The sequence below is a fragment of the Gymnogyps californianus genome, chromosome 13 (genome assembly GCF_018139145.2).
Source record: "Gymnogyps californianus isolate 813 chromosome 13, ASM1813914v2, whole genome shotgun sequence".
Taxonomy (NCBI): Eukaryota; Metazoa; Chordata; class Aves; order Accipitriformes; family Cathartidae; genus Gymnogyps; species Gymnogyps californianus.
Window position 1 is genome coordinate 4,843,119 of NC_059483.1, and position 21,875 is coordinate 4,864,993.

The 21,875-nt window shown below is 40.7% G+C and overlaps 1 protein-coding gene across 2 annotated transcripts in view; it reads right to left on the bottom strand.

Annotated features, from left to right (window-relative positions):
- Nucleotides 1-8,728: 8,728 nt before the first annotated feature.
- Nucleotides 8,729-21,875, bottom strand: part of PPP4R2 (protein phosphatase 4 regulatory subunit 2) — a 33,489-nt gene continuing 20,342 nt past the window's right edge. For both annotated transcript variants that reach the window (XM_050904556.1, XM_050904555.1), the window contains exons 3-9: nucleotides 21,238-21,408; nucleotides 16,135-16,228; nucleotides 14,618-14,655; nucleotides 14,047-14,121; nucleotides 12,913-13,056; nucleotides 12,053-12,321; nucleotides 8,729-11,086 (exon numbers count right to left, since the gene is read on the bottom strand). In XM_050904556.1, the coding sequence (XP_050760513.1) occupies nucleotides 10,773-11,086; nucleotides 12,053-12,321; nucleotides 12,913-13,056; nucleotides 14,047-14,121; nucleotides 14,618-14,655; nucleotides 16,135-16,228; nucleotides 21,238-21,356 (1,053 nt within the window). In that variant the 5' untranslated portion in view covers nucleotides 21,357-21,408 and the 3' untranslated portion in view covers nucleotides 8,729-10,772. The remainder of the gene's footprint in view (nucleotides 11,087-12,052; nucleotides 12,322-12,912; nucleotides 13,057-14,046; nucleotides 14,122-14,617; nucleotides 14,656-16,134; nucleotides 16,229-21,237; nucleotides 21,409-21,875) is intronic.

The window sequence follows — 21,875 nt, forward strand, 5'->3', positions numbered from 1 at the left end:
GTTCAGTGAACCAACAGAGTTCTGCAATAATGCCTTGGTAATGCAAAACTCCTGTGTTTAGAGAACAACCCCCTTTAAGATCACACAGTCAAGAGTTCTATTTTCTGTGGGATATTTCAGCAGCGGTACTGCCAGATCTCTAAGCAGAGGCTCTGCACCTAGTTACAGTCTTTGCCACACACAGGCCCCTTCGAATACCTATATTTAAACAAGATAGCTAAGACCTGCAGTCAGAAAGTGAGATCTGAAGAGGAGGGCCTTTGGTGCATGGGGCACAGCTCTTTGGCTGAGTTGAAAGTCAAAGAGAATGCAGAAAGGAATAAATAATCAAATGAACAGAGGTAGAAAGAAGCTGGTAAGGCTCCAAGAGGCACAGATCTATTCTGATATTCCTAGAGCACCAAGAAAACAAGGCATTTCTTTTGTGGTTTAAAGTAGATTTTGTTGTAAATTACACTATTACATAGAAGGAAGTGCCTCATAATAACATAAGTTTTTTATTGCCCACATGACTTTAATTTATCCCTTGTACAAGAGAAGAGTCAAAGTTGTATGGGTCCAGAAAAAAAAAACAAGTTTGGGCATCACCCAATAGCCCAGCGATCAGAGCAGTCACCTTGGCAGGGAAAAGACATGTGTCAACATCCTGCTCCCAGGGTTCTTCAGGAATGTACATGAATCACTCCTCGAATAAACCGTGGAGTGCAGACAGTCATTGACCAGGGACTGTTGTTGTATGAGGACGCCCCAGCATCATAACACCCAAAGGCAAGATCCCGGGTGTGGTAACTGCATGGAGAGAGGCCCATGTAAACAGGGACAGTCACTCCTTGCTAAGATTCCCAGGGAGATAAGAGATGCCAGTGGAAAGGAGGAGTCTGTCTGTCTCACATGTAAACAGTCATTTGCTTGATGGAGAACCCAGCATGTCTCCTTAGCATCTTCACAAGTTGTTAATAAAATGCAACACAGGCCCAGAAAAGAGCACCTGAAGTCACTGGGACTCATTTGTGAGCAAAGATAAAGAGTAAATATGAAACACTTGAGGGGAGTGGTCCCAAAGGGAGAGGCTTGGCACTCAAAAATAGGTGTATGTTAGAAGAATTAGGACACCTTTAAGTGTATCTTGGGGAAATGTGATGAAATAAAGTTTATGATGAACATCAGGGGAAAAAAAAAACAATCCTGAAAGGCAAGTACATTAGAGAGTAGAATTATCTTAAACACCTCAAGCAACTGAGCTTTATCACATCTCTTCTGAAACTAGACTGGAAAAGGCTTTAGGTACCGAAAAGAAGAGATAAAAAAGAAACTACCTGGAGAAGGAAAGAGAAGACCAATTAATCTCTCACTTGCCATATAATTCCTTGCAGGAGTCATCCTCAGCTTCCCAGATCCTGCATCTGAGCCTCAGATTTGAGGTTCTGGATTTGATACATTTTGATTCCAAGGGCAGGGCAAATGCTCAATTGCGTACCTTCCTACCACCAACTGGACTGAACCAGCTCAGGGAACCTTTAGCCCAATAAAACAGAAACGTTCCAGAAATGTAGCATTATAAGAGCGGAAAAAAAAGATTAGAGGTAGAAATCATCTGAAGAAGTCATTTAGTCCACCCCAAACCATACGGCTGAGCTCCATCACAGGGAAGAAGTGGGGAAGGGCTTTGAGAAAGCTGAGTGAGCTATTCCAGCACATCACTTATCCTTACAATTACTCCAACACCTGGCCTCTTTCCCTATGGTCATCTAAATCCATGACTCCTTTTCCTAGGCACTCTGGGCAAAGAGAGCACATCATGCCCCTCCTCAATGCAGCACATAGTGCTGAAAAGCTTTCTGTTACTCAGACTGGTTTCATGAGACCTCTTCCACAGTCTCGCTGCAATGGTTTGTGCGATTCGGGCAACTGCAGAGAGGAAGATCACGGCGGGGTTTAAAGGCTGGGAAATGATGCAGGTGTGGCGCACTGTATCCCTTCCCTTGATTTCCTGACAAGCAGGCTAGCAGCACTCTTGCTGTGGAAACCCCAACAGGATCAGTCCTGCTCAAGGAAACAAGTATTTAACCTTCAGCCTGTTGTAACCTGCAGATACAATAACAAAGTTACGGTACTTTCCAACTTTGGACAAGGAGCAAAAACTTTTGCAATGCTCATCTCTTAGGCTGACACTCCTATAGCATCTCCAGTGCCTGTTTTACTGTACTGTGTAGCATTTGTTTATTCTAAAGCTCCACCTCCTGGAGCTGTGAAATTAATACAGAAACGACTGAACTGTCACTTGAAATAAGGCTGCAAGTTAAAGAGGAAAGTTTGCAAAGGTGTGAATCTTAAAGGGGCAAGATTTAAAATTATAAAGGTATCGCTGGTTTGTTAGTTAAAAAAAAAAATCTGCCTTAATTTGGAAGCTCATCTCCTGATCTGGGGGAAGTCAACTTAATTTCTCAGCACTTGAGAGCCGGGATCTTTGAAAGGGTTGCTGCAGCAGCTCTGTTTAATATCTCATCACATGCCACTAAACTGAAGATTTAAGGCTATTTCCAATGTAAATACGGAAAAGTAATTATGACTGTTTCTCCCCTCTTTAACTCATTTCCCCTTTTCCACGTCTTTGACCTTTCCACCACCGGCATTTCACCGCGCACCTCAGGCACAGCCCGGGCTGTCCGGAGCGGTGCCCCGCTTGCTCCCCGCCGGCCGCCTCGCACCGCAGGGTGCTCTCCTCCACAGCGGAAAGGAGCCGCTTGTCCGCCGAGCACACACACACCTCCACACGGCCAGCAGCCCGCCGCCTCAGCCCGGGGCCGCCACCTCAGCCCGGGCCGCCGCTGGGCGCGCCCCGCCGGCGCCGCTCACTCCGCGCCTTCCACCGCCCAGCAAAATGGCGCCGCCGCCGCCGCACGTTCCCGAGGCGGCGGCGCCCTCTGCCGGCCGCCGGCGGCACCGCGCCGCCCTACCCGGCCCGGCCGGGGCCTCTCCCGCTCCCCGCTGCCGGGGAGCGTGTGGCGGGCCGCGGGGCCGGACCGTCCGGCGGCCGGGGGAAGGGAGAGGGCGCAGAGAGGCCGCGACAAGGTTGCTCTTCCCCTCCTGCTGCTGGGCCTGCCGGCAGGGCAGAGGCTGGGACAGAAGGGGCTCGGGGGAGCTGCCCCCCCCCCCGGCCCACCCCTCCCGCGACTCTCACGGCGCCGCGTCCTCGTCAGAAAGCGGCTGCGAGGGCCAGCGGGCTCCCGAGCTTGCCTCCTGCTTGTAACCGTGGTGCTCGGAAGAAAAAGCGCTGCTTGCAAGCGCAGAGGGTTTGCCAGGCCTTTCTTGGCACTGCTCAGGGGAGTTTTATTGTCGCTGTCAGCTGTCACAGACCTCTCCTCCGCTTGGCAGACCGAAATTTAGCTGCTGCGGTGCGACAGAGAGCCTCTGACCTCCAGGGAGGCCGTGCTGCGGTTCTGCCGAGCAGCCGAGTCACGTAGGTCATCAGGGGAATGCAGGTTCCCATTTACTGGCGTAGCCTGAGGCCCAGCATCTCCAGGGTCTCAAATTCTTCCTTGCGCTTTGCCCACCGCGTTCCAGAGGGCAGCTCCGCGTTGTCCGCTCTCAGGTTTCTCGTTATGGGAACTGGATTGCACAGAAGTTTTCTCACCCTGCTCACCAATCCAAGGAATCCACGTCCTTCCGCTTGCGAGCTGAAGTGCGGGTGCTCGGTGACCTCAACAGCAGTGCAAGCCATGCTTTGCTGGGTTCGCTATCTCCGTACTTGTCATCAGAGCGCATCTATCGGTGTTGCTGACCAAGAAGGCTCTGCTTTCTCATCAGCCTTTTTTTGCGCTCGTTATTTTGTTTTCCACAAGATTGTAAAACAACTTCAAGAAGGGCTCTTTGCCAGTCAGCAGCCTGTTTTGAGTCTTTTTATCAGGTGTTTCAAAGAAAACTGCATTGTTCAGCTGTGCAAAAGTAGACGGTGAAGAAACAAATGCTCAAGGAACCTCCCTGCCCCATCCTGCTTTTGAGCTCCCCTTCCTCAGTCGTCTTGTGACCCGTGTTCAGAGGGGTATGAACATAAACAAACGGACCAGGAAGACTTTTTGGGCACCTCTGGAACAACCACGGAGCCCATGGCAAGACAGGCAGCTACTGATAGCCAGGCAGCTTTCCCAGTTGATTTGATCAGATCACTTCGATCAACGCAATCGCGTTGCAAAGGCCGGTTTCACAAGCATTTGTAGAGCTGCTGCAAGACAGCCCCAGGGCATCTGTCCACCAGATTATTGCAAGAGACTGTGGTGACAGAGAGAGGCGAATGGTGCTAAAGCTGCCTGAGAACATGAGTGTCATGCTGAGGGATGGGAGCAGACTCGGCAGCAGGAGCTGAACCGCTCAGTCTGGAGCTGTTGCCTGCTACAGTTCACGTGAAACCCACAAGGACGAGCTGTTTCTGTTACACGAACGCCAACGTACGCTTTCCTCACCGAAGGTCCTAACACACAACTATTGCACTTTTTGAATAAATACAAACTGACAAAGCAAAGGCAGAACTGGATTGTCTCAAAGATAAAGGTGGGGCCTTCGCCTTTCATTGGCCCCAGTTCACTGTCCTTGTCCCCAGCACAGTTTAAGAACAGTTTGAATCCCGCAGGTATCTGCTCTGGGTCCAGTTCTGTTCCAGACTGTTATTAACAAGATGGCACCGTAACATAAAGTGCCCCTGAGAGTACAGGCAGACCACAGTGAAGGGAGAAGCACTTTTAAAGACCTTACGGAACAAGATGAGAATTCAAAGAAATATAAAAAAAAAAAGAAAAAAGAAAAAAATTGGAAAGGGTACAAAAGATTGCACAACGTAGCTGGAAGGAGACGAGAGCGGAACAGTACACTTCAGGCAAAATCAAATATACGCCACAGGACATCACGGCTCAGAAACCACTTGGGCAGAAAATGATTTGGAGATTATGGTGGACCACAAATTGAATACAGTCAAATATCACTTTGGGACATATACACAACACAGGGGAGGCATTACTCGTGCTGCTTGGGAGAGGCCCCAGCTGGCGTGCTGTGTCCTGGTTTGGATACAGCCATTTGAGGACGAGGGAGACAAATGGGAGAAGGGCAATGGCTCAGAACAACACACGCTGTCAGGGAAAGTTGGGAGAATGGGGTTTGTTTAGTCTTGCAGGCAGAAAACCGGGATGGCGGGATAAACTAACAGGGTTTCCAACGCACTGGAGAATCGCTAGCGGGAAGTCGGTCACCAGGCGTGTTCTTGATAGCGTGGAAGAGGAGAAGGACAAGATGAGGAATGACAGCTTCATTTGCTGCTGAGATGATTTATCTTAAATATTCGGTGACACCCTTACTGACCTGTAGTCTGTCCCAGCCGTTGTCTCCCTGCGGGGTTCCCAAGGGCCGGAGCCACGGGGCCGGGGCCTGTCAGCAGGAGTTTGTCCCCAGAGCCACCCGGGTGAAGCCAGGGAGCGCTCCGCCCGTTCCCCAGCCGCCCCGCGGGGACATCCCCCCCCCCCCCGCCCGCCGCCTCCTCCGTTCCCTTCCTCGGGAAACTCCTCGTTTCCCACCCGCAGGGCTCGCTCCCGGCTCCGCACCGGCCCGGCCCCGCTCCCGGCTCCGCTCCCGGCCCCGCACCGGGCCCGGCTGACGGCGCCCTGACTGAGAAGCCGCTGCCGGCCGCCAGGTGGCGCCGCGCCGCCGCGCGCTGCCCCAGCTCCCCGCGCGCTGCCCCCCGGAGGGGCGGGGCGGGGGCAGATGGACCCCAGCACCCGCAGCGGTTCATTTTATTAATTACTTTGATAAAGCTGTAAACCGGCCTCGATTCTTGAGAGAGAGGAGAAATCACTCCGGCACGGGGCTGAAGAGAGTGGGGGTTATTTTAGAGAGCACTGCACGTTGAGGAGAAGCTGCAGCAACCCACGAGTGGGAATGAAGGTTTGAGCACCATTACACACCGAAGAGTTTCCTGGTGTATCACAGTGGCGGAAGACACATATGTCGAATAACACTAGCCTGAGCCACTGTTAAATATGTGGTGTTCAGAAACCCTCAAAATTTCTTGTATCTTTACCTGCGGTGACACGGCCCAGCAATTACAAATTGGACCACAGAATAAAATATGCAGGGAAAAGCCCAGTCCTGAGTAGTTTCTGTCACCGCTTACTCACAGTAAGAATTTCCAAAGGCCAGAAGTATTTCCAAGACCTTTGTCTATAGTTTATTGCAATAAATACGGATGTAGAAAAGCGGCTTTCCCAAGTGAACGTGAGGACAGAGGATCAACTTACAAATGAAATAACGCAACAGTTTACAGCGAACCTTGCAGATGAATTGGTAAATAATAGCGCAAAACTTGGGGAATGACTTCAGGTGCCTTGTTCACATGCATTAAAAGATCATCCAGAACCAAAACATAATTGCCATTTCTATCCACAGAAACCAGAACATCCTCTTTCAGCTAGAAAAGACAGGATTATTTTGTAACCTAAATACTTAAGTCTGCACGATATGAGTTGTTGGCATGAATATTTTTTGACGGGTTGTAGGAATCCTGGAAATAAGGTGCCTCGTGTCCCAGAACCTGTTCACAAACACAGAAATGAAGACACAATATGCCAGAAACTTGTTATAACTATCCGTCTGTGGGAGAGGCCCAGCGGCAGAATGATTCACTGTACAGCAGTATAGAGAGCACAAACGCACAGGTACATGATATAGCCTACACATGCAAGTTTCAGAGCTAACCCCTTTCAGTTAAACCACACAGATGCTAAAAGAACATTATATCCATAGAGAATTTGCTGGCATGAACGCCCTTGAGGCAAACGAGGATGAAGAGCTCTGATTAACAAAAGTTTACTAGTTCTGTGACAAAACACGGGTCTCTCATTGGTAGTGGCAGGGATGTAGCTAGGATGCCTTCAGTAATCCGTACCTCTTCCATACTTCTCTAACTGAAAAACATTGACCACAGACACATTGAGATGCAAATAACCTTTAAACTCTTCCTAGAAATGCCCTGTATGAATAAAAAATGCCACAGGATTGCAGAAGGGTGTTTTGTACAGTTGTAGTCAATAGAAGGCATTCTTTCTAGGAAAAAAATAATCTAATTTTTTTTTTTAATTAATCACTGGGTTGCCACTTAACTATTGCAACAGAAAACTCATATAACTAAGATTCTATCAGGCTTCAGCTCTGTTTTTTTCCCTCCCACATACAATTAACAAAGAGGCTAAAAATAAAAGCTTGATTCTTTTGTACCAGACACACCAGGACAATCTTGCTGGAGTCACGATGCAGCTTTTCAGTGAACTGCTCAAGCAAAAAACAACAAACATACAAAATTTCTCACAGACCAAAGCAACAGAAGAAATATTTTTCAGCCCGTTTCCTGCATCCCCTAGGCTAGGCATAAACTGAAATGCAATTCCAGTTTACTTTTCCAGCTAGGAGTATTTCCTGCTGAAAGGTTTAAAAAAACGATAAGAGACACAGTGCTGCAGAAAGAGGTGCTTTAGCCTTAGAAACCCTTAGAACACAATTTCTGTATTTAAAAAAAAGTTTACTTTGTTCAAGCCAGCAGTAGATCCAGGAAGATTTAAAAAAGAAATCCAAATTTGTCCTGGACCTGGTTAGCAACACAAAAAGCAGTAATAATCCTTGCCCCAAAACCTCATGCAGTCTCAGACAGCTGTAGGCAAGGACACAAACGCAGAGGTCGTTGTACAGGGACACAGCTTTTGTTGTTCTCGTTGTGAGACACAAGGATGCAAGGTTTTCCTACAGTAAACCCCTTACACGGGGGAGCCTGGCCAACGCTCCTCGGATAGTCACTGGAGAGCACCCAGCACCACACATCAACCCCAAATTCCAGCAACTTCTGCTCCAGTCACTGAATCAACGCGAAGACTTTTTTGAACCGTTTAACTTCAATGCGCTAGTCTTTCTAACCCCAAATACACGCTACATTAGAAAGCTTGCTCTGTTGCACGCATTGTAGTAGTCCCTGAGGTTTAAAAATCAAGGCTGACAGCGCATCTCAGATACTTTAAGGAAATCAACTTTTCCAAGATAGCAATTTAAGTATGAAGAGCAGAATTAAGGGCTGATCTTTACCTTGTATTCTGAAAAGTCAACTCCATTACATTTTCTGTTTAGATTCTGGTCCCATATAGTAGGCTTTTTTAATAGGAAATCCACCCATAAAGCACCTGTTGCCTGGCTTTCTGGGGTTTAACCACACACTTCCTTCACGAATGCAAGCACAACGACCAATTCTGTCTGAATGGCTGTATACAGAAACATGCTCTGGGGTGTACGGAATTTAAAGCATCCAGATTCAGAAAAAAAACAAGCTATGAAAATAGACTCAATGCTACATTCTCCACGCACATGGAAAAGCGGCTGCCTGCGTGTCTGGAAGTGTGTAATGCCTCTCACAAAATACGGCTGCTTAGAAATGCAGTAGCTTTGTTTTGTTTTTTTTTTAAATCCTCATTTAAAAAAACAAAAGGGGAATCTTCTGATTTAGTAAATGCAACTCTTTAAATGTAGGCACATATTTAGTGTTAAGATGCTTACTGTGATGAAACTGTGCACAATTTCAATTTTTATTAGCCATTGCAAAAAAGAACAATTGCAGATATATAAATGGATCCATACCTCAAAGTTCTTCTGCAAGTCTTTGCAATAGTGGCACTAGTGCTGCTAAAACAAACATATCGAAAGGTCACAGGTGCTTAAAGAACAAGTTTATTGACAATATCTTCACAGATAAACAGTCTAAAGAAAATTTCAGAAATCTCTAAACTTAGAAATTTTAAAATTTTGTTCTCATTGGCAAAATATTAAAAAAAAAAAACCAAAGAAGTGTAAGATGTTACTATATTTTTTAAACTTTCCTAATTTCAACATTTTGGTTCAGTCCTTTAATTTTATAATACACATCCAACCCTTAAGCACAATGAAAGTGAGTCAAAGTACAATTTTCCTTCTGTAAGGGGATCTCAATCAGTAAGATTTTTTTTTTTGGCAAGCACCTCCCTGAATCCTGTCTGCTTAGAACCTGATAGGTAACATCAGCAAGAAATATCTTTATAAATATTCCAACTGAGCCAAATTATTCTGGTATTAATCAAAACCTACATTTCCCCAAAATGATACAAAGCATACCATGTAGTACAAGAAACTATCTGCATGCATTTGAGAGGTCATTTTTGTACTTCAGGTATGTGAACTTAAAACCGAAGAGGGACAATTCTGATAAAAATGTACTCAGATATTTCATAACATTAATATTTATTGCTTTATATGAATACTGTATTGAAAGCCCAAGCATTCAGTTTACACACAGAAATTATACAATTATATACCGTTTCACAATGGCAGTGAGCACTCATTACAATCTACAAAAATCTACTTTACAGAAATTTAAAAATTCTAAATATCAAAAAGGTACAGTTGAAGAAACAGGTATAAATTTGGCAGCCAGTAATTGTGACTGGGAGGTTGCAGCTTGCATGTCTTTAAATATGGGAACTGGAAAATATCGAGAGTTTAAAGCAGTAGTTTGTGCTTTGAGCTGGTTTGAAAAAAATGTAACACTGGCTGTCAAAGTAGCATGTTCAAAAATATTTAGTTCACTTCCAAAATGTTATACAAATCATGGTGATTTCTATGCACCCCTAAACCTTTCAGTCGTTTAGCTCAGGTACATAACTACGCTCATATATTAATTCTTCCAATACAGTGGTGTGATCATACCGATGCCACCTGCATACCTTAGAATAATTTTGAGACTTCTCTATAATATTCACAATGCTCCAAGAAGCACTCAAAAAGGCAAGTACCTGTTCATTTCTTCCAAGATATTTTCTTATCGTATTTTCAACCATTTCTTCTACAAAAGTTTCAGCTAATGTTTTGATTACAACGTTCTCAACATAAAGCACATTTTCTCATAAATAAATGAAATCCTTTCACTCAGGCACCTCAGAAGTATACAAAAATGTTGTAATCTGAACGGTTCTCTTGGAATGTGTTTACTCTGGTGTTTTCAACAATGTTAGTATTTCCAGGGTTTCATATGGGCCAGATTTCATTTGTTTTGTATTCCAGAGGCAAAACAAAGTGCCTTGAGAGGTGAACTCAGTCTTTTCCTATAGAAAAAGTATTTGCTGTATTTATCTTTTATAGAAACAGAAAAATATACCATTTCCCCCTTAGAACAGTGAGGGTACACATACGTGTGCATGCGTGCATATATGTGTGTGTGAAATGTAACACATTTTAAACACACAACATAAGGTTTCATAGTGTGTATTCAAATAAAAATCTGGAAACCAGCATGAAACCCCATATTTCACATGTCAAATGTTGAAACTGTAACCAAAATATGAAGTAACTGCTATAGCTGTCAGAAAAAGACAAGACAAAAAGCTTTCTTGCTTACATACAACTAGGTGTGGTAATCTCCAAAAAAGTTGTCAAAATTATAATTACCTTCCAGTTTAAAAACTTTTATTCTAAATAAAAAAAACTATACACAAACCACTGATTTGACCAAACGAAAGTTCAGCGGTAAGCAGGACCTGAAGGAGCTGGTATTCACAGTTCTTATCATGTACAACTCTTTCAAGGTTCAATCCATGGAGAAGTTTATTTTACAACCTGCTTCTTTTTGTAAAACTAAAGGTCCACTTTATTACATAAAATTATTTATACAGTGTAAAACCAGAGCCTTATGGAAAATACTGCATCTAAGTGTATTTAAATTAGTCTTGCTCCATAGGTTCATCTGCAACTTCTGTGGCTTCATCACTGTTTTCCATAGGGGTCTCTGATGAAATTTCTGGAGTTTCACTAGCATAGGGCCCTAACTCTTCAGTTTCACTGCAGTCAGCTCCACTAGTGGCAGATCCACTAATTTCACTGTCATCCAAGTGTAAATCCTTCTCTGCTTGAGACTGATCAGACTCCTCCATTTGATTGTTCTCCTCAGAGGTCTCTTCATTCACAGTTGAGGATTCAGTGTCTTTTTCTTGATCTTTTCGGTCTGGACCAACATTTCTGGGAGACATGAAGGACTCTAGAAACGGTGAAAGTACAGTATTACTAAGGCATTTTTAAACATATCTTAATCCTGCTACTTTCCGTTCCCAGCTATGCTGAGCAATACTTCTACAACACAGCCAAGGACAGGAAAAACTGACAATCCCCCATTTTATTACAAGATGTAAAGTATTAGCCAACTTCATCAGGATAGCCAAACTATCCTAACATACCATAAAGTCCAATTTTTTTATTAAATAGGTAGCTTCACTTAATTAAGCTTCCGTGGATAAAGACACAGTCTAACAAGTAACTTTTTCTTGCTTCCCCACACTCCTTCATTTGTCTTCAGAAGCAGTCTTTTGGAAATGTTGAAAACATTACTGTTTCAAGTGTACTTCCATCATGATCTAGAGGAACATTTTACAAATACATGAGCCGCAAAAAATAAATATTAAAAGGAAACTTTGGAGAATATGTAAAAAATAGATCAGTCTCTTAACTGCAGTTATCTTTTTTTAATTAGGTACAGGGCCTGCCTTAGAGTGAGGTAATTTTCACTGTTCTAATAGGATCTGGAGAGACTGTTGCTCAGCCTTCTCAGTGAAAGAGCATACCTTTATATCCGTATTTCACTAATTTATTAATAATACAGACAGTCAAACATAGATATGACCCATCCTCCTTCTGGAGAAGAGATGAGAACATCTGACGATACCCTAAAGTAGGGATGCTTGAATTCTTGGTGCACCATTACCACCCTCATCTAATTTACTGCCTAAGAAGATTCTAAGTACCATTTTATAAAATTTTTGAAGAGAGATGTAGGACAAAAGAAAAAACAACAGAATTGCTAAATTATGCAAAATTGAAGTATCAACAAGCAGTTCACCTTTATGCACAACTAGAGACATTCAGCAATCCCAACAGCATTGACCTCCAGCAAAGAAAATCCCAACTCCTTGGAAAATGCACAGAGCAAAGATAATAAAACTTGAAATACCTTCCTCCTCTTCCTCTGTACAGTGCTGTCTGGCACAAGTAGCATCTTTTTCTTTATCCTGAGATGTAGAGGATGTTTCTGTCTCTTCCCCCATGCCTAAAGAAACTTCACTGGAGGCAGTTTGGTTAGGTGCATCTCTGGCTTCCCCTTCCTTGTCAAATTTAAGTCTTTTTACCTCATGTCCTTCTGCTTCTGCAGGATCATCTTCAGAGTGCTTATTTTTTACTGGGCTGCTCTGAGCACCTTCTGATTCAGATGCTGGTGATTCACTATAAAGAACAAAAGCAGCCGCAGTTTTTATTGAAGGAAAACATTCTGTATCTTGTCACACTTTAAAAAAAAAAAAAGTAGCAGCTACTTCAAGTTAAACACTCTACAAGAGGTAACAGTAGAACTCGCTTCACTTATTACATAACAAAACCTCAAAGCCATCACTCCTCCTTCACCTGATTGTCAATGAAAATGCAGAGTAGTCAGGCTACTCTGGTGGGTCCAAATTACAGACAGCTCCTACTGTCAGGATCAGTGGCAAGCGTATATGAAATATTGTATCTGGTTATAGTTTAACATCCTGATACAAATATGGTAACTGTGGATTTCTGAACTCTTCATTTTATTCACTCTTCATTTTTACTATACATCCCATACTCTTACAAGATGTGTTACTGCAACTGTGGAAACTTGAGCTAATAGTTATTAAGACAGCCCAAACAGTAGTAAGTACACATCGAATCCTGCTGCAGATATTCCTATGTTAAGACTTAATTATGCATACCTTAGGTGGCCATACATTTTAAAATATTTTAAAAGTGAAAAAACTGAGAATAATAAAAACTCAAAATACATTACTCTTCACAAACCTGTGTTTTTTATCTTCTGTTTGCTGCAAGCTTGATTCTTTATGTTCCGTGCTGTCTGGCAAACCGTTTGTTGTCATAGGAGTTGACAAAGAAACCTTCGGTCGATTTACTGGTCTGGGAGTTCCAGGACCATTTACATTAGATCTTTAAAAATAATTAAAAAAAAAATTAACCCATCCTTTTAGTAATTTGTTCCTAATAGGCAGAAATCAGCTATAACTTGTTTTAAAAGATCACCAAAACAAAACAAAAAAGATCAGGTACTTTGCTATTTTATATTGATGTCCTGGTTTCAGCTGGGATAGAGTTATCTCTCTTCTTAGTAGCTGGTACAGTGCTGTGTTTTGGATTTAGTGTGAGAATGATGTTGATAACACACTGATGGTTTAGTTGCTGCTAAGTAGCACCTATCTTAAGCCAAGGACTTTTCAGTTTCCCATGCTCTGCCAGCAAGCAGGGGTGCAAGAAGCTGGGAGGGAGCACGGCCGGGGCAGCTGACCTGAACTAGCCAAAGGGATATTCCATACCATAGAACATCATGCCCAGTATATAAACTGGGGGGAGTTGGCCAGGAGGGGCAGATCGCTGCTGGGGCATCAGTCAGCGGGTGGTGAGCAACTGCATTGTGCATCACTTGGCTTTTCTCGGGTGTTATTTCTCTCTTTGTTATATTCCTTTTCATGATTATTATAATTAGTTAGCATTATATTTTATTTTACTTTACTTAAACTGCTCTTATCTCAACCCACGAGTTTTACTTTTTTTCCCCGATCCTCCTCCCCATCCCACTGGGAGGGGGGAGCGGCTGTGTGGTGCTTAGTTGCTGGCTGGGGTCAAACCACAACAATTGAATAAAAAATTCCTTGCCTACAACATGCAAACTATGATAAAAACCTTAAATAACAAGAAAAAAATTCCTAAACAATGAGGTTGCAAAAAGATCAAAAAATAGAGTACATAGTGTGTATGTTTATGCCTCCTCTACCCTCCTTCCCTCAGTATTCCACGTCACACCCCATTTTTGAGGCTACCTATTTGGGATCAGAAGAGGTAATGATAAGGGATCTGAACCAGCTATTTCCAGAACTACCTTGCTTTTAGCCAGAAAAAGTTAACTCCCAAAACTAAACTTACCTGTCAGAGTACCCTGGTGAATTTCCTGGGAACATAACACCATTCATCCGATTTAAACTATTGGAATTATTTTTCCTAACAAAAAAAAAAAAAAAAAAAAGAGTTACGAATAAAGGAACTTTAAATTACTTTAAGCCTGTTTGCACAGAATCCCCCCCCCCCCAACTTAAATAGTCCCCCATTGTCAGTCCTCAAGGGGTTCTCTACCTATACATTGTATTAGGGAAATAGGCTAGGATATGAATTCACAGCACAACTGTTATCAAGGGGTATCCACTTTTTCCACCCCCAGCTATAGTATAAAATAACAGCTTAGTGTTCGGGGATCATACTGAACCGTACCATATACCCGATTCCAAAGCTGTTTCTTCACTTCCAAATTACTGCATGTAATACTTGCAGACCACTATCACTACTGTTGACTTAACTATTGACAATGAAAACTGAACTCTGCACGTCTGTCTTCTGGATACAACTACTGCCAGCAAGAGAAATATATTAGACACACATGCATACATTCTCCCTTCTATGAATGCAAACTTAGAAGTTGCAAGAGAAAGATTATACTTACTCTGAAGATGGATATACACAGCTGACAACCATGACATTCTGTAATACACAAACAACATATTAAAGAGTTCAGAAACGGAAGCTTCAGCTCTTGACAACACCCCAAAACTTTCAGAGTTACAGGATTTTGGTCATACCGGTTAAAGTATCTCTACAGAAAATTGGGTTGAAAGCTACCAACAGATGACAGATACATAAAAAGTATCTCTACTCCCTCTTTACAAGGTCAGGCCATAATTACACTAAAAGTCAGTATTTTCATAAGCGGTTACTGTCATAATGAGACAAGCACATTAAGCCTCAGGCCCAAGTGTTTGTAATTTCTAACTGAAGTATCTCTGGAACGCAAAGTATTCCAAAATACTGAAAAACTTCTGAATTGCTGGAGAAATGCTCTATTCGTACGCGAGTCCTGCATTCAAAAGTGTGCAAGCACTATTAGCTATTTTTAGCACAGCCATATTTCAAATGTTAAATTATTCTGGCCCCGCATAAAAAAAGGGCAGAAATAACAATTAATTCAGTATGTTTTGTTTAGCCACCTCTCCCTCTTGAATGGCACTGCAAACTAAATCAATTTTAACATCTAGAAAACTAGCTTAGAAATTAGCTAAGTTTCTCTCTTCAAATCAATACTTAGCCCAATTATACAGGGGGGGCTTTTATCACAGGGCCAGCTAAATTAACCCAGATGAGCTTTAATGAGGGTTCTCCATAAAACCTGAGGTGTGGTTTCACAGATCTTGCTATTGGCTAAGAAACTGCTTTGTTAAATCCCTGTCTCATCATTTATTCCTGACCATCTCCTTCCTATCTTAACTTGCAAGAATACACCTGATTGCATCCACTATAACAGTGAAAACCAATCCATTTACAAGTTAACCTTTCTTCGACCGAATAGTCGAAGCAGGAACCTCAAGCCAATTTTGCCGTCAAGGAAATCCTATGTGGAACCACATCCTGAAAGTCTGTCGCCTACTTTTGAAAGATCCCACATTCTGACATAAGCTATAAAATACCATTAAATGACATCTGTACGCTTTTATGAAGGCACAGTCCTCTACACAAGAGGATTTAAATACTGAGACAAAAGTCATTTGGGGGAAGGGGCCTCCCTTCTCCTTCACCTTCTGGATCTAATGTGAACCCAAATGCAGAAGGAAACGCCTGATCAAAAAATTCAAATTATTTCAGCTGATTATTTGATTATTTCTAGCTAGGACTCAATATAAAAAGTGACATTACACCCTCCACAAACTACAGCTGGAGTACTGCACCGTGATAAGGAAACACAACAGTTACAGCCCTAAGATTTATTTTTAGGTCTTAAATAAGTTATTTTGAAACTGCTTTTTGATGTTAAAAGGTATGAAACAAACTCATATACTTAGAGTAGCTATTAGCTATACTATGGCTATGAGCCATAATGAAACCAACAGACCTTTGGGAGTAATTCAGAAGTTATTTAAGTGGTAGTTGTGACTGTTTAGCTGCGTTCTCTCTCAGAAAAATACATACCTTTTCCACACCTCTTAGAAATTTGTCTGTTCCTGTGTAATTCCTCCTAGGATCTGTAAGCAACTCACAGAGTCGCTGAATAGTGAAGGGGATGCTGCAATGAAATAGATTTATAACAATTTAATTTTATTTTAATGAGTATGACTTAGGAAGCAACAACATTATTGCTTTCTCCCCCTTACTGAGAAGATAGAAAGAGAACAGTACTGAAATTTATTATCATTAGCAATATAGTGTAGTAACTCAAGGCCTTATTTTTCCCCTATCTCATACACTGAGGTAACAAAGCACTGTCTTTTGTGCTCACCACCACAAAACTTGTAAGTAGAATCCTAAATACATCATCCCACAACTCAAACAACTCATTAAAGCAATGAAAAGTCAGATCTTCAGCAGTAAAATAGTTTAAGACTGTATTTATTATTCAAATATATAGAACAGAAATGGTAAGCGATTCAAAACAAATTTGAGTCATACACACTAGAGCTAAAAAATTCTCAACTTGTAGTTTATTTCATGTTTTACAAAATACATTTACAGAAAAAAGCATTAAAATGTTGGAATTAGTAGAACCATTATACTTCAGCTGTTACAAATACTCTATTTTGCCACAACTGGACAGTATACTTATCTATCAAGGAACAGCTCAGTAAAAATAATTAAACTCAGAGTAAGATATAGAAATCCATAAGCATCACATTCACACATTCTGTTTTCTGACAATTCTGCACTCAATTTCATCCCTACTTAAACGAGAAACTGACCTTTCAGACAAGCAATACTTTACATACATTTACCAGTTACCTGAGATGTCATACACTTTCATTGCAAATTCAGTGTCACATTTTAAGACTTCTGTGACTTTTGACAAAATAGTAAAATACTTTAAAAGTTATTTCAATAAAATAATAAAGAATCATGCATTTTTACAGTTAACTATTTGAAGTTGAAGCCATAAACATTTCAAAAATTCATCTAAGAAGAATATGTGATACAATACTTAAGAACCATTTCTTGATTGGGAATACAACTGATACACCAAATCAGAGCAATATCAATACAGACTTACATACATGTGTGTATATATCCCTATACTGTAAATTTCTGTAAAAATTCAACTTTTATTTTCTGAGGAACTCAGTACACAGCATCTTAAGTGTATTTCATCAGCTAACACAGTATGTATTTCAAGCTTAGTTCATTAGCTAAAAAGCCACATCTTAAAGATGCACGGATCTACCACTAGTTCAGTGCAAACAGGTCAGCATAGCTATGAGTAATCATACTCCATGACACTTCACTTTAACTCGAAGCAAGCAGTAATCAGAGAGTGACCAAGTATCAACAATTTAATTATGTTTTTCAGAACTGTCTGTATTACATTATTGAAGAAGTTATAATCCTCAACTGGAAAACAGTAAGGAGGTAGGCTACAATGCAACCACCCTTAGACCTAGTTCCAACCCAGCTACCTGAAAAAAAACACAGAAGGTATATCACATTTACCCTACTAGTTAATGCCTTCCCTTGCTGTTCACCCTGAATTACACCATACCAACTTATCCTTACTTGACTTCTAAGAATAGAAAGATGGTGAAGTTAATCTCCAGTCAGCTGTGGAGAATGAGAATACAGCTGGTGAAGCATTAAATACATGAAACACTTGCAAAAAGTAATGCTATAAGACGACACTATTTCTAAATCATTTGTTTTGACACATTATTGCTTAAAAGCAAGTAAAATGGCAGAAACCAAGTGTTTTGGCACACAGGCCAGATACTTCTAGGTCAAAATAGGGAGGTGAAGTGTATCTCCTCCCTCATACATACAACCATCCCTCATCCCCATAATTTGATAAGTACATACCAGAACAAACCAGGAACAAGTGCTCCTTTTAATTCAGTTTATTACATGAAGGCTCTTAAGCTTGACAATGGTTCTGTCATCATTAATTTCCCTAAGGCTTCCTTAGTATCAATCAAATAGTGCTGCTGTTCAGCAACTTTTGGTCAACAGGTAATCTTCCTGACACCCAAATTCTTCATGATGTTCAGCTTCTGTGTAGTGCCCTCTTTTAACGAAATTCCCAACTCTAACTCAGTCACAAAGAATTTACTTGATCTGTTAACTTTTCCACATAGGTACAGCATTAATTGTAGCTATTGGTTCTCATTGATGGCCATTTTGGTTTTGGGTTGAAAAGTCCATAATTAAAGAGACTTTGTAATTTTTTAGTAGACTAGACTGTCCATTCAAAATCAAGTTATTTCACAGAAACAAAAACACCCAGAATTTTAAATTATTTTTCATCAGGCAAATCTGTAAGACATCCTGGAGAACCATTGCCTGACTAATTTGTATTTAGCTGTACCTAAATGGACACGTGGAGTACTAAGACATGAAGTATTTTGTGAACATCAATACAGTTCTGGCTACCTGGGGAATAAGCATACTCAAGAAAGTGTGCAGCCTGCGACTAACTCCAGAAGTAGAAGTTGCCTTCCTATTTTACCCTCAGCTATAAAAGGTTTAAACAAAAGCCAAACCCAGTTCATTTCCCTCCAAACTTTTCCATAGTAAACTGAACTTCATTTATTGAGCAGCAGATGGCACCAAGTGTCACACTATCACCTCCTTTGCATGTAATTTGTTCAACATTTGTAAATGGTTTTAGTTGGCAAAACCTGAAGTTAACTTCACCTCATGAATTCTTTTTGGTAAAACTATTACTTTAAAATAGTTTAACAACATGATTTTAAAATAGAAGTAATTGAAATTGGTGTAAATCTATACATGAACACCAATGTAAAAGTTTGTGAGCAGTATGAGAATTCATCTTAAATGCTTAGAAATTTAATTAGTTCAGTACATGAGCTGCATGAATAGTCCTCATCTCCCTACTTAAGGTAACCACTTAAAATTCTATACGAGCACACTCAAAACTGCACTTCCTAGCACTATAGTTCAGAATGAATTACAAACCAAAAATTCATGGTATAGACGGTATTCAAGAGGGATCTGGGAAAATCACTTATAACAGCTATATTAAATTGTAGCAAAAAAATACATAAATGAAAATTTGGATTATGATTATGTCTATTTTATTCATGCTGTGAAGACTCCTCTGTCAGAGATCTCCAATAACTTACCTTGTAACTTTCTGCTTCACTAGCAAAGGATAGAGAAAATGGCAAGTCTTTTAAGAAGTTCCTAACTCCAAAGCAATTCTAAAGTATAGCATGAGAATCTGGCTCTGCAAGCATATTACACATGTCAAGTACAATACAGTAAGGTTAAAACAGCCAGCTCGTGTTTTCTTTAAAAGACACTTCATCTAGAAAGACCCCAAAACAGGGGTCATTCTTAATTAGTTACTTCTTTGACTTTAAAAAAAAGTTTAAAAAATTAGCTAGTTTCAATGAACTCTTGCCCTCACTTTTAAACAAACACCAATAAAAACATCCTAATAATAAAGTCACATCAAGTAGCTTCCTTCTCCACTATAGTACCCTGAAATGACACCTACAACTAAATCAGAAGCCCAAATATACCCAATCGCACAAACCAAAACCTGCTCTTGTTACTTTTTGGACACTTCTCCACATGATTCAGCTTTCACAATCATATCCTCACTGTAGGAGTTGAAGGATTTACTAAAAGAACTATTCTACAATCCTAGATTCTGAAACAACCTTATGTATTATTTTCTTTAAGGTAAATAATGTATGCAGTTTGCTTCCTCCAAGACTGGGTGGTTCACTTGAAAGTATGAGGAAGTTGAGCACTCTTAAGCATGACAGTAACAGATCAAAATAGCACGGCCAGAGTAAGCTCCAGACTTGGTCACCCAGAGGTTTGTTTAGTACACTTTGCAACAACAGAAGATAACAGCAGCCCATTCATTAGCTGTCTCCATGCGAGAACATTACAAATTTTGTGGGCAGTGAAGCATTAACAAAAAGCTGGGGGAGGCGGGAGAGAGGCAGACTCAGGCATAAAGGATAGGTTTGTTTTTAAATTCCTTCAGTGAAGTAGCCCGGTATAAATATTGGGTAGCTGAGAACAAGCTGAATTTCACATTCTTAGAAGTATCCTACACGAGAGCAATTTGGGGGGGGGGGGGGGGGGGGGGGAAACAATGAGATCTGACTTATAAGAGACACTTAAACTGCTAATAAATTAAGTAGTATGGAACGATGACAGTAAAAATTATTAACCTAGCATCAAAATATGATACTAAGGACGTGTTAGTAGCACCTCTAAATCTGAAATTTCAGGGTAACAAGGAGGCAAGCTTTATAGTATGCCCATGTACTGACAAGCTGAGAAAAATGCTGAAAAAGTCTCTCTTAAGCAAGCATTGAGACTCACAAGCAGGATGACTCCAGTTTAGAAACAAGAAAAATATTATCTAAGCTATTAAAAGAGACACACCAAATAAAAGAAAAAAAATCAGGAGCTTTATTTTAAAGGAAACGGAACTTCCATAATTAAGAAACCAGCAAAGTGTATACACTTTAATCTAAGACACTGTCAGCAATAGATCAAATACCCCAAGTCTCTCAACTAGTAAGTATCACTCGATCTATCAATTTCAATCTGGCACAATTAAACAATTCAAAATCAGGTACACCTTACCTCCTGGTCGCACCATGTTTATCACGGCATTACTTCTTCAAAAGCTACTCAACTGCCACAAAGCAATTAAGAACTGAACACCAAAAGACTTCTTTCAATTAGGTATTTCAAAATATATTGAAAGAAATCTGACTTTACTATCTATTTTACCTGTTAAATGCACATAGTAATACCATGCTTCATTGAATTGTATTACTTAAAAAACTAACCACATATTGAAAAAAATGAAGTGACTGACATGTCACAGGATGTCATAATTTTCATTCAAAGACACAATAACAAAGTGAAAGTTCTGAAGCTACTGTAGTGTATTTCCAAGGTATATATTTACTTCTGCTCATCTATTTGAGGAAGCAAAATGAACAGTCACAGATAGAATACAAACTACTAAGTTAAAAATTGGGAAAATTAAAAATTGGGAAAATACTTTTGTTATCCTGATTTTAGAAAACAAATGATACATACCCATTAAATCCAGTGACAATTTTCAGGATTCTTTCTTTCATCTCTTCGAAGGGAATATATTCCACGTTTGGATTGGGGGGCCCTCTTGGTTCAGGAGCTGAGGTTCTGAAATCATCCATTACTTTCTCCAGTTTGAAAATAAAATAGCCTTTAAACTGAGACCACTGAACACTGCATAAAACACAAGAATTAAGACATATGCAAGTCAGCCCTAAAACCACAGAAAAACAGTATAACTTTGTTTGCAAAACAACATTCATGCCGGTATGCCAGTCCTAAGAGAAATGAGGCAAGTAATGCAGTATTATTTTTCTTCCTGAATTTAAAGCATGATAACTATTTAAATAATTACAGCAGAACAATATTACACAAGTCAATTACAATTAACAACAGGGTAAGCCACTTCCTTAAAGAACCAATATCCACTTACAATTCCAACCTAAATGTGAAACATGTAGGCATTCTATACAATTTACCAGTGAGCCTACACGCCGCCTGAAGTTTTCACTGAGCTCACAAGAGAAGGAGGGAAAAACAAAAAAGAAAAAAGAAAAAAAGTGTTTCAAGTCTGGAAACCATACAGCAATGTACACAGCATTATCTGCTTCCATTAACAAAATCTTACTGAAAGGCCTTTT